This window comes from Dromiciops gliroides, chromosome 2 (assembly GCF_019393635.1).
Source record: "Dromiciops gliroides isolate mDroGli1 chromosome 2, mDroGli1.pri, whole genome shotgun sequence".
Classification (NCBI taxonomy): Eukaryota; Metazoa; Chordata; class Mammalia; order Microbiotheria; family Microbiotheriidae; genus Dromiciops; species Dromiciops gliroides.
In genome coordinates, this window is record NC_057862.1 from 241,608,973 (window position 1) to 241,620,392 (window position 11,420).

Below are 11,420 nucleotides of genomic sequence, written 5' to 3' on the forward strand. Positions count from 1 at the left end.
TACCCAATTCAAACTAACCTTTTCATTATGCTTTCCTACCTTCTTATCTTTGTTTAGTTATTCCCTATTCCTTGATTTCCCTCCCCTTCAATTTTTCCTTCTGTTTCCTTGGCTAGATCATCAGCCCTATCACATCCCCTAACTGTGAGCTCACCCCACGTTTCTATCTTGTCTTTGCCCTACGTCCTTTTCTCTCTCTACATTCTATCCTGGTAACATCATCAACTAATCAATCTCTTCTAAGTGAAACTGGAAAGAAGGGCAAGGAGATGAATACTGAAATTGAAATTAAAGGCCCAGTTTTTAGTGTTTACTGTAAAGAATTATCTGAAAATTATTTTTTAAATATGCAACATGCCATGGATTTGTACCACAGATTTAATTATTACCTCTATGTAGATGACTTATCAGATCTATACATGCAGTCCTATTCTCTCCCCTGGGGCAGCACTACCTATAGGATATTTCAAAATAGATGTCCTGTAGGTATCTCAAACTCAATGTCCAAATCAGAACTCATTATCTTCTTCTCTCCCCTGAAATCCACCCACTACTGAAATTTCCTTTTTCTTCCTATTTCATCATCTTTCCAGCTACTCAGATTAACCTGGATATAATCTTCAACTCCTCACTCTTACTCATCCCATTTAACCAACCAGTTACAAAATCTTGATTGTTCCTACATCTCTCACAAGTCCCCTTTACTTTACTTTACTTTACTTCCACAGCTTCCATCCTAATTCAGACCCTCATCACTTCTCACCTGGATTATCACGATAGTCTCCTATTTGGTCTCCCTGCCTCAATTCTCATTCACCCCAATGCATTTTCTTCACAGATGCCAAATAAGTTTTCCTAAAGCTCAAAGGGGCCCAACTCACCCCCTACTCAATAAACCACAAACTCTATTCCTCCAAGGCTACCTTTCCAACCTTATTACACACTACATTCCTTCACATACACTACAATCCAATCAAACTAGCCATCTTCCTCACTCTTGCCTCTCATAATCCCGTTTCAAGGCTCACCTAAACCACTATTTTCTATATAAGGCCTTAATACCCACAGCTTCTAATGCTTTCCTCAAAATATTAGCTTGTAGCTATTTTATATCAACTTACACATTACCCCAGGCTAGACCTCAAAAGTAGTAACTACTTCACTTTTGTGTTGATCTTCCCAGTGCTTAGCATAGTATCTGACACAGGCTTGACTAAAATCCTACCTTATCCTTCATATTCCAAACAAACAGTCAACATTTATTGAGGACCCATTCAGTACCAAGCACTGTGCTAAGTGCTGGACATACAAAAAGAGACAAAAGGTAGTTCCTGCCCTCAAGGAGCTCATAATCTAACAGATGGCCTTACAATCTAATGACTGTGCCCCAGCTTTACATGCTACCAACATCTTCCAGGAAGTTCCTTGAATCTCAGAAGTGTTTCCCCCTCTTCTGAACTCTTGGAGCACTTCATTTTAACTCTTTTGCTCAAGTATATTCTAGCTTATATCAGTTATTTTTCTTATCTTCTCCACTAATTTTAAGTAGCTGTAAAGTGTATGTGTGTAAAAAGTATATATTCTATATATCTTCTCTGAAAAAAAAAGTTTGCATGTAGTTTCCCCCTTTAGAACGTGAGGTCCTTGAGAACAGGAGCTGGTTTTGCCTTTTTTATTATCCCTAGCCCTTAGCACAGAGTCTAGCTCCTAGGAGGAACTCAATCCATGCTTATTAACTGATAGTTATTCATCTTTACATCCTGCCCTTTAGCACCTAGTACAGTGCCTTGATGACATCCTCTCAAAAAAAAAAAAAAGGCACATTTCCTCACATTTTCAGAGAATTCTGTAGAATAAACTCTAAAAGCTATGCCCTTAATTTCAACTTCAGTAGAGACAATTCTCATTTCACTGCAAAATCATCATGCAAATTCTGCTTTACAGAAAGAATTCTAAAAGAAATCTACATTTCCAAAAAAAAAATCACCCTATTTCTGGTCACTTTACTGTACAGTTCTGTGCACTTGCTTTCTACCCCTTCCCTTCTTCTCGAACTTGCCCCCCTTGCTGGGTGCTCCACAGACTCCCAACCCCCAACAACAACAATATATTTTTTTAAATTCCAAATGAAAACAGAAGGGAGAGACCTTTACTGCTGTTGCTACCTCAGGCTGGGGGTTTGGTCTGGAGACCTCGTGAACTAAGAGAAAAGACCTCTGCCCACTTGCCTGTTGTCTCCAGCCTTATGGATCTCTGTGTCTGTCTTCCCTGTATCTTCACTCAGGTACTGCATGTCTATCCCCACCAGCCCACACATGTCACCAGTCCCCAGTCCTCTCCTATCTGTGCCCATGTCTCTGGCCCCCATGTGTAAACCTCCCCACCCCCATCTTCCTCTGGGTTCTGGTCTTGCCAGTCCCCTCCTTGCAAGCCCCTTTCCTTCCAGACTCCCTCCCCCTTGGCTTAGGCAAATTAATATTATGAAAAAATGTGTAGAAATCACTTTATGTAGGTTCTAGGACCAGTCCACTTACATAAAGCAAGAATTGCCCGTGATCAGTCCACTTATGTAAAGAAAGAACAGTCAGTATTCTCCTTCTCCCTCCCTTTTCTAATCTCATTTAACAGAGTTTGCTAATTAGGCCAATCGACTTGACCTCAGTAATCACAGTGCCTGGGAGCAGTTAACTTATGGAGGGCTTTATCCTAGGAAGACATTCACTACTCTACATATATGACTCAAAAAGTTGTTTTCAATTTAGGATTTTTCTGGATTTATCAGAAAAAGCTCAAAAGTTCCCTATGCTGATCCTAAACTGTTCATGTCCCTTTAGAAATAAATATAAGGTCACAATTAGAAAGACAGCAAACTCTTTGACAAACAAATTTTCTTTTTCCTAACAGCTGAATATAAAGGCTGGACATTGGAGAATACACAGTGAGATTTAAGTTTTAAAATGGTTTAAATTATGCAACTGTACATAAACCTACAATGTAAAAGGGCAGACAAAAAAAAGTTCCTGAAAAACAAAATTTAATAATAGTTATAATAATGAAAATTAGGCTTTTCACTTCCACCCAACAGTCACTAAATACAAAATAACTTTCAACAAAGTGAAAACCTAATGGAGGATCTCATTTTTAACCTGGAATTTATTTTTTAAATTATCATTTTCTTCTAATAATAGAATTGAACTCTCAGAAAACAAGCCCATAATGTCAAACCTAAAAAGATAGCAAAATATACTTTTAACCCTTCTTAGAGACTGTAGTCTAACAGGTTCTGGCTTAATCTTTTAGCATTTCTCTGGTTCCACAAAGAATTACCAACTTAGAGAAAATATAGTTTTAGGAAAACACACCTCAAGAACAAAGTTAACATTCCACATATAACTTTTCTTCTTCTCCCTTCCAGTTACTAGGCTACAATTATTTTTAAAGTATCATCTCTTTCCCCATATCCTAATGCCTTACCCTAACCTGGGGTGTCAAGAAATCACTTAGAGCAGTCAAGGTTAACAACAGCTAAAAAACAAGAGCTTTAAGAAGTTGATCAAAGATAAATTCTGCAACAGGCAGTACTTTCCTCTTCCAGTTGGTAAAAGGCCTAGAAACAGCCCAAACAAATGTCCTTAAACACCATTCAAATGATCCTCTTCAGGCTAGGCTGGTAAACACAAGAGCCAGGAAGAAAGCAATGGAAAGGGTGTGATTTTCAAAAGAGGCATTATAAAGGTAAAGTACCCAATTTTAATCTACTCCCTTTGAAATTGGCAAATACAGAACATGGATTCAAAGGATCCATAAGTTTATTTTAAACACTAGTGCATGCTCTTCCCCGGACTTGGCATTGGTTAAAGGGGGGAGGGGGGAGGGGAGGGGGTGGAAGAGTAGATTCTCTTCACACGGAGGGCTCTAGACCAGAAGGGACCTCTGGTAAGGGGCAGAAGAGCCAATAGCAGGCCAAAGAGAAAGCCATAGTCCCCAAGAGGAAATGCGGAATCTTGGCAGGGGGGAGTGGGGGCAGTAATTATTTACTGAAGAGACCGAGAACTGGGTCCATCGGTTCTGATTGGCCTCGGTGGGATGCCAAGAGTGTGGAGGCCCAGCTCCAGGGAGAGCGTGCCTGGTGGCAGAAGTGGGAGGGGGGAAACGGGGGGGGGGGGGGAGAGTCTCCTCGTTCCCAATCCCTCCTCCAGGTCACCCAATTCAATAGGTAGACTGAGTAAGGGAGAGGAATCGGAAGAACCTACGAGGAGCCCGGAGTAGCCGCGCCAGGGAGGGGAAGCGTGGGAGAGCAGGAGAGGGCAGCAGCGATGGCGGGGGTCGGTGCTCCTCCTAAAGGGGGAAAAGGGGTGGGCAGAGGCGGGGGTCTCCCTAAGGAAGAAGGGGCTGCAACGGGGGGGGGGGGTGTCCTAAAGGAGGAGAAGGAGCGAAGATATAGAGGGAGCATAAAAGGGAGAGAAGGGACAAGCAGAAGCAGGGGTCTCCCTAAGTGGAGGGGAAAGGGGGCAGCGATGGGGATGTCACCCGAAACGGGAAGCAGCAGCGATTGGGGGGGGGGGAGGGACCTAAGTGGGAAGAAGGGGCAGCGACGGGGGGAGAAGGGACAGGCAAAGGCAGGGGTCGCCCTAAAGGAGAAGGGGCGGAGAGAGTGGGGGGCGGCTTAAGGGGGAGAAGAGGCGGGGGTTCCCCCAAGGGGGAGAAGGAGCAGCGATGCCGGGGGCCCGGGGCCGGGCGAGGCCCCCCGCCCCCACGTCGGGGTCCCCTCGGGCCGCAGCCGGGCACAGGCACACGCGCACACGCACACACGCGCTCACACTCACCCACACTCACCATGTAGAGAGTGAAGGGCAGGCCGAGCAGGAACAGCCACAGGTAGAGATGCAGCGCGTTCACGAAGGTGCCTTGGTGCGGGTCGTAGTACCAGCCGCCGCTGAGCGCGGCCCACACCCCCTGCCGGAGGATTTGCAGCGTCTGGGACCCCATCCCCGCCCGCTCGCCCGCCCGCGCCCCGAGCCCGCGCCCGCGCCCGCCGCGGCCCCCGTCTATCCCCCTTCGGAGCGCGGGGAGATGGGACCGGCGCCGCCGCGGCTGAGGCTGCTACTAGTGCCGGAGGAGGAGGAAGAGGAGGAGGAGGAGCCCGGCCTGCGGAGGGCCGCCGCAGCCGCCATCTTGTCCCCTAACACCCCGAGCGGGGCCCCCGCCGCCGCCGGCCGACCGCCAGCGCCCCCGGGCCCCGCCCCTTCTCCGGCCCGGTCCCGCCGCCACGACCGCGACCCGAGCCCCAGCCGGTCGCCCTCCCGCTCGCTCGCTCTCCGCTGGGGTGAGAGGGAGACCCAGCCCGAGAGAGCCGCACCCCCTCCAGCTCCGCCCCCTCCTCCCTTCAGCCCCCTCCCCTCCGCGCAGGCGCTCTCTGCCGCCCTCTCTCGCCCTCGCGGAGAAGTGCTGGGCGAGGGAAGCGGGGGACCCGGCTGGGGCTGTTCACAGCTGTTCGGGCGTTGGGTTAAGGAGCTTTAAAGTCACATTTAAAGTGCCAGCTCTGGGGCCTTCTTTCTAGCTTCCAAACAAGGATGCGTTTACTGGTGCTTTGTGCAAAAAATATAGGTTTCCTCTGATTCAGAGAAGAAACCAGTTGGTCTTCCCTTTACCGTCTCCCTCGGCACACACGTGTACCATGTCTCTACAAAAAATTTAAAGAGCAATGGTGACCCAATCTGATGTCCATCGTAGGCCTGGAGGAAATGAGAGTGCTTGTGCTAGGCATGCCCACCCTTCCCCCGCACACAGTCTGAGATCTAAAGGATGATTTACTGCAGAAGTGGGGTGGTAGGTGGACTAGACATGAGAAAGAGAGCCAGATTTTTATGAATATTTGAGACTTATTCGTGCCAAGGCTAGATAAAGGCCGAAATTATTGCATGAAGTAGGCAAGGAGAGCAGGGGAAAGGTTTAGAATTTGTTTAGTTTCTGGCAGATAAGATAACTTGACCACAGTGCTGGAAGAAGTAACAGAACACTGAATTGAGAGGAAAAGAACTATGGTTTGAATCTCAGCTATGCTACTCTACCTTGGGCTCATCATTCACCTCCTTGGGCCCGTCTCCTTTTTTATAAAATGAGGAGATGGAAATAGATGATCCCTAAGGTCCCTTCTAGTTCTAAACACTGTAAAGGTCTCATTTATCACCAGTAGCTTTAAAAAAAAAAAGTTATTTCCACCAAAGCCCCAGGCACTGTCAAATGGTCAACATCAGAAATAGATATGGTTTAACCAGGGAAAATAACGTTTTAAAAGATGGATTGCCATTTGCTTTGTAGCTGCCCCTACAGAAACATGATCCTTCTTGAGAACAGAGACTGCTTGCTTTTCTGTTTGCAATCTCAGCCTGAGCACAGTACTTTTCACCTAGTAAGGATTTAATAAATGCTTTTTCATTCCTTCCTTCATCTATTCATTCATACTTTGTGTGTACACGAACATTGTATATTCCTCAATTCTATTCCAAAAATTCAGTTTATTCACTTTTAGCCTAATCCCAAATTGCATTGATACATTGTGCCTCTGTTTCTCTGATCCTTAAAATAGGAGTCATATTTAGTTCTGCATAATAGTTGAAAGGTTTCTGATCTCAGTTGAGACAAATAAAACAAAGTAAATTAAGGATGAAGTTTATACCCCAGTTGATGAGGCAAACTAAGACACAATTAAAAATACTCAATATCCTGAATGGAATCTCCTCCAAGTGATGAAAAGAGGAACTGAAATGTTCTGAGGCCATCAGGGCATCTTATTATCAGTCTGGTGAGCATCAAATGCAGCAGAAATCAGAAGCTGAGATTGACCAAGAAAAAAAACAAGCCTAGCTACATAGCATTGTGCACTGGAAGATAATGTTTACAAAATTTTTTAATTAAAATACAAGATTGTTTAAAAGCTAATCATAACTGACAATATGAATACCACCTACCCCATTTCTAATTATGGCATTTTTCTGGACAGCAGAAATTCATCATCAGCCCAGTTTGACTATGGTAGAAGAAAATCTCCAGGACAATTTTCTTTCCCCCATAGCTTCAACAATCAGAAGTAATGCTTTGATTTCTTATGACCTTAAGACCATTTTACTCCAATAAGGTCTCCTGAAGTTCATAATAGATTATTGGGGGGGGGGCTGTTATTTGTCTTAAGCCTAAGTTTCCTCTTCTGTAAAAGACTCCCAAGGTTGTTGTGAGAATCAATTGAGACAATATATATAAAACATTTTGAAAATCTGAAAGCACTATATAGACTAGTAGAGGTAATATTAGGAGGTACCCAGGTGGTTCATGAATAGAGCATTGAACTGGAGTAAGGAAGTCCTCAGTTCAAATCCTGCCTCAGACATTTACTACCAGTGTGACTGTAGGCAAGTCACTTAACCTCTCTGTGACTCAGTTTCCTCATTGGTAAAATAGGAATAATAATAGTACCTACCTCTCAGGGTTATTGTAAGTGAAAAAATATTTGTAAAGTACTTTGCAAGCCTCAGAGCATTATATAAATGCTAGCTATTGGTAGCAGTGTGTTGATAATTTTTAAAACATTATGTTGACCCAATTATAAAGATTAAAATTTTATATTAAACCTTAAATTAAAAGGATATGTTTCCATCTTCAACATAAAACCAAGGAATTGTAAAGATGCCATTCATACAGTATAGGATCACAAATGCTAGTAAGCATCTCAGAGATCATATAGTTTAATCATATAACTAATTTACAGATGAGGGGACTAAGCCCCAGAAAGAATAAGTGCCTTGTCAAATGTCAGACAAATGGGTAGGAAGTAGCAGAGTCAAGATTCCATCCTAGGGCTTCTGATTCCAAATCCAGGGCTGATTCCATTGAACCACGGTATACCAAAGGAGGAAGGAAATTCATTTGTCTCAGGATGTTGAGAATAAGCTCATTGGAATAAAACACCTGGAAGAATGTACAACTTTAATATCACCTAGGTTCCTACAGAGAAGGCAAAGGAGCAACTAGAAATTTACCCCTGGACCGGATAAAGGAATTTGATAAAGATGTTAATTAATCCACACAGGGAATTAGCAATTGAAGGAACTCAATAAAAAGGCTGTCTTTCTAAATGGTTGTTTGACTCTTAACAAAGGAAGCTTGAGAATGAATAATTTAAACTTCTTTAGAATCTTTCATCTGTAGCTTTGAAAGTGCTTCATGGGTGCCCGGTTACAACTGAATTCCTATTTAAAAAAAAAAAAAGGAATACTAAGGCACTGAGATGTTAAGTGGTTTGTCCAAAGTAAGACAAAAAATGTGAGAAAAGAGGTAATAAAAAAGCAAGACTGTTTTTTCTGACTTTAGCTGGGTCACCTTCTTCTTAGACACCAATTTCTAGAGCAGGATGAAAGGTAAGGAATTTAATTTGCTTAAGTGTTACTCTCTCAGCCATGCATAGAAGTCATTAGTAATGTGCCACACTTAGCAAGTCAGTCAACAGCCATGACATATTGCCTATCTACATTTGTGCTTCTGTCAGTTAATCCTATTCACTTACGAAATAGTTCATAGGCCCCTGGGGTACTGTCAGTGCTGACAGCAGATGTGCTCATGCTCAAATAGAACACTGTGAGGCTGCAAAAACCTCACACAAGCCCACTAAGGAGCAGAGATGTTCAGACTGGCAAGTTATGACTCACAGGCCTGTGCTAGGACGATTTTGATCTTATGGTCCTATGACTTGAGCTCCAAAATGGGGGGCTTCTGCCTTGATCTACAGCCTCTAGCTACTAACTTGAGACCACACCATAGACCATGCCCCAGAGGTTTTGACAGTTTCATCTCTGGAGCCTCCACCTTTGGGCTTCCCTGTTTTAATCGTAGAGAGCCTTTCCTGGCCCACTGTTTCAGAAAGATTCCCCATCTGTGCCTCATTCCCTACTCCTTCACAGCCTCACCAACCACCCTCCCTCCAGTTGTAGAACCATGATCAAACACACTTCGCCAAGGTTCTTGGAAGGGGTGGGTCAATCTATTCCCCAATGATCACGGTCGTGCTAACTTTCTGAACCAAAGTGCCTCTCACCCTTTCAATCACTTCCCAAGTGAGCTGTATCCCTCGGTTAGAATATAAGGTCCTTGGGGCAGCTAGGTGGCACAGTGGATAAAGCACTGGTCCTGGATTCAGAAGGACCTGAGTTCAAATCCAGCCTCAGACACTTGACACTTACTAGCTGTGTGACCCTGGGCAAGTCACTTAACCCTCATTGCCCTGCCCCCAAAACCAAAGAATATAAGGTCCTTGAGGCTAAGGATTGTCTCTGTTTTTGTATCTGTGTCCCTCTTGCTTAGCACAGGCCTTGTCCTGTTGTTTGTACTTAATAAGTGTTTCTCATTCATTCATTCATTCATTCATTCAGCAGTACTGGGTTAACCCCAGACACAATTCAGAGTAATATGCCTTCAAGTCAAATTTTTATCTCCTTGAAGCTTAGAGAATGCTGGAAAGGGAATTGCCAGTTAGCAGGCAGCCTCCCCTCAGTCCCTCTTTGTTCTGCCTAGTGGTAGAGCTCCAAAAGATAGGTTAAACCAGTATCAGAAATATCTCTCCTGTTAGTTCTTACAGGCTAGCTGCCTTCAGTGAGGGAGAAGGGAAGGGCAGTGGTGAAAACACATCTCAGCTGCATTGTCTCAGTCGCTGGGCTTCTTCTGCTTTAGGTTGCCTAATGAAACCTGCTCAGTCCGATCCTGTTACAAATCCGGCCTCAGACACTTAACACTTACTAGCTGTGTGACCCTGGGCAAGTCACTTAACCCTAATTGCCTCACTAAAAAAAAAAAAATTAAACATATGGCTCTGTTTACTACCTATCAGATATCTGTATGCTACATCATGGAATCATTGTCCCATTACTCCAGTGGACATATTTGGGGTTAGAGAACCTGGGTTCAAGGCCTGATTCTGCTACTTGCTGAAACTATGATTCTAGAAAGAGGGCAGGTAGGTGGTACAATGGATAGATCGAAGGCCTGGAGTAAAGAAGACTCATCTTCCTGAGTTCAAATCTGACCTCAGACACTTACTGGCTGGGTGACCCTGGGCAAGTCACTTTAACCTGTTTGCCTTGGTTTCCCCATCTGTAAAATGAGCTGGAGAAGGAAATGGCAAACCACTCCAGTATCTTTGCAAGAAAATCTCAAATGGGGTCATAAAGAGTTGGACACAACTGAAACAACTGAACACACACACACACACATACACACAACACACACACACACACACAGAGCCCTTTTCAGATCTAAGTATCTATGATCCCCATGAATGGAAGTTCTTCCTCTTGTAAAGGCAGCAAGGCAGTACAGTGGACGGAGCCATATGCCAACACTTTACTAGCTGTGTGACTCTGGGCAGGTCATTTAACTATTGTTTGCCTCAGTTTCCTCAACTGTAAAATGGGGATAATAATAACACCTCCCCCGCCAGGGTCATTGTGAGAATCAAATGGGATGATATTGGTAAAGCACTTAGTACAATGTCTAGCACACAGTAGGTGCTTCATAAATAATTCTTCCCTTCCTTCTGATGAAAGAAATTGTTCTTCCTGAGGAGATAACATTAACTCAACCAGGCACAGTTCCTAGCAGGCTTAGAGATATGACCAACTCTGTTATGCATAACTTTCAGCAGCAAGGCTCCTTCCTTTCTAATAAGACTACAGTCTTGTTAGGACTCTGGCAGGAAAGGTATTCATTGTTAGTCTATAACAATGAGTTCTGCCAACTGAAAGCCATATTTAACTGGCAGGAGTCAATAGAGTCAGGCTGCTTTTAAAGTGCTCCCTTAAGATCTTTGGAATTATTTCTCTTAGGATATCCTAAGCCTAGAGATTAGACAGCGTTTTTTAATATGGCCATGCAACTGAATGACCATCTGGAGGATAGACTTGGAACCAGCCAAGGAAGATTAGATTTAGCCAATCAGATACCAAGAGGTTCCATGCTGGTTCAGTCAAAGATTATGGTCCCTAAAGGGGCAACCCTTCAGTCTTCTAGCTAGGCAGTGCCAGCAGCCCTGAAATCAAGACAAATTTTGAAGGAATTCCTTAGAAAGGCAATGGAGCCCTGAGATTGAACAAGAAGAGGCTAGGCAAAGATTTTATCTTCCACGTCTATGGACAATTTGAGATCATGGACTTTACTGGCATCTGGAGTACAGTCCTCCCAAGATTAACTACTCTAAGTTCAAGGTTCAAACCAACAAGCACCTGCCAATGTATTCATTTTTCTCTAGCCATCCAGAAGATACAACCAGTTCAAAACAGAGCCATATTTAATGAAATTGGCTAATAAGAAAAATTGAAATAGGATTTCCCTCCCTAAATCTGGGGCACACTTCTGTACAAATATACATATCATCA

The 11,420-nt window shown here is 43.9% G+C and overlaps 1 protein-coding gene across 5 annotated transcripts in view; it reads right to left on the reverse strand.

Annotated features, from left to right (window-relative positions):
- Window positions 1-5,001, reverse strand: part of PCNX1 (pecanex 1) — a 212,978-nt gene extending 207,977 nt beyond the window's left edge. For all 5 annotated transcript variants that reach the window (XM_043989028.1, XM_043989027.1, XM_043989025.1 and 2 more), the window contains exon 1: window positions 4,837-5,001. In XM_043989028.1, the coding sequence (XP_043844963.1) occupies window positions 4,837-4,989 (153 nt within the window). In that variant the 5' untranslated portion in view covers window positions 4,990-5,001. The remainder of the gene's footprint in view (window positions 1-4,836) is intronic.
- Between the last annotated feature and the right edge of the window lie 6,419 nt (window positions 5,002-11,420).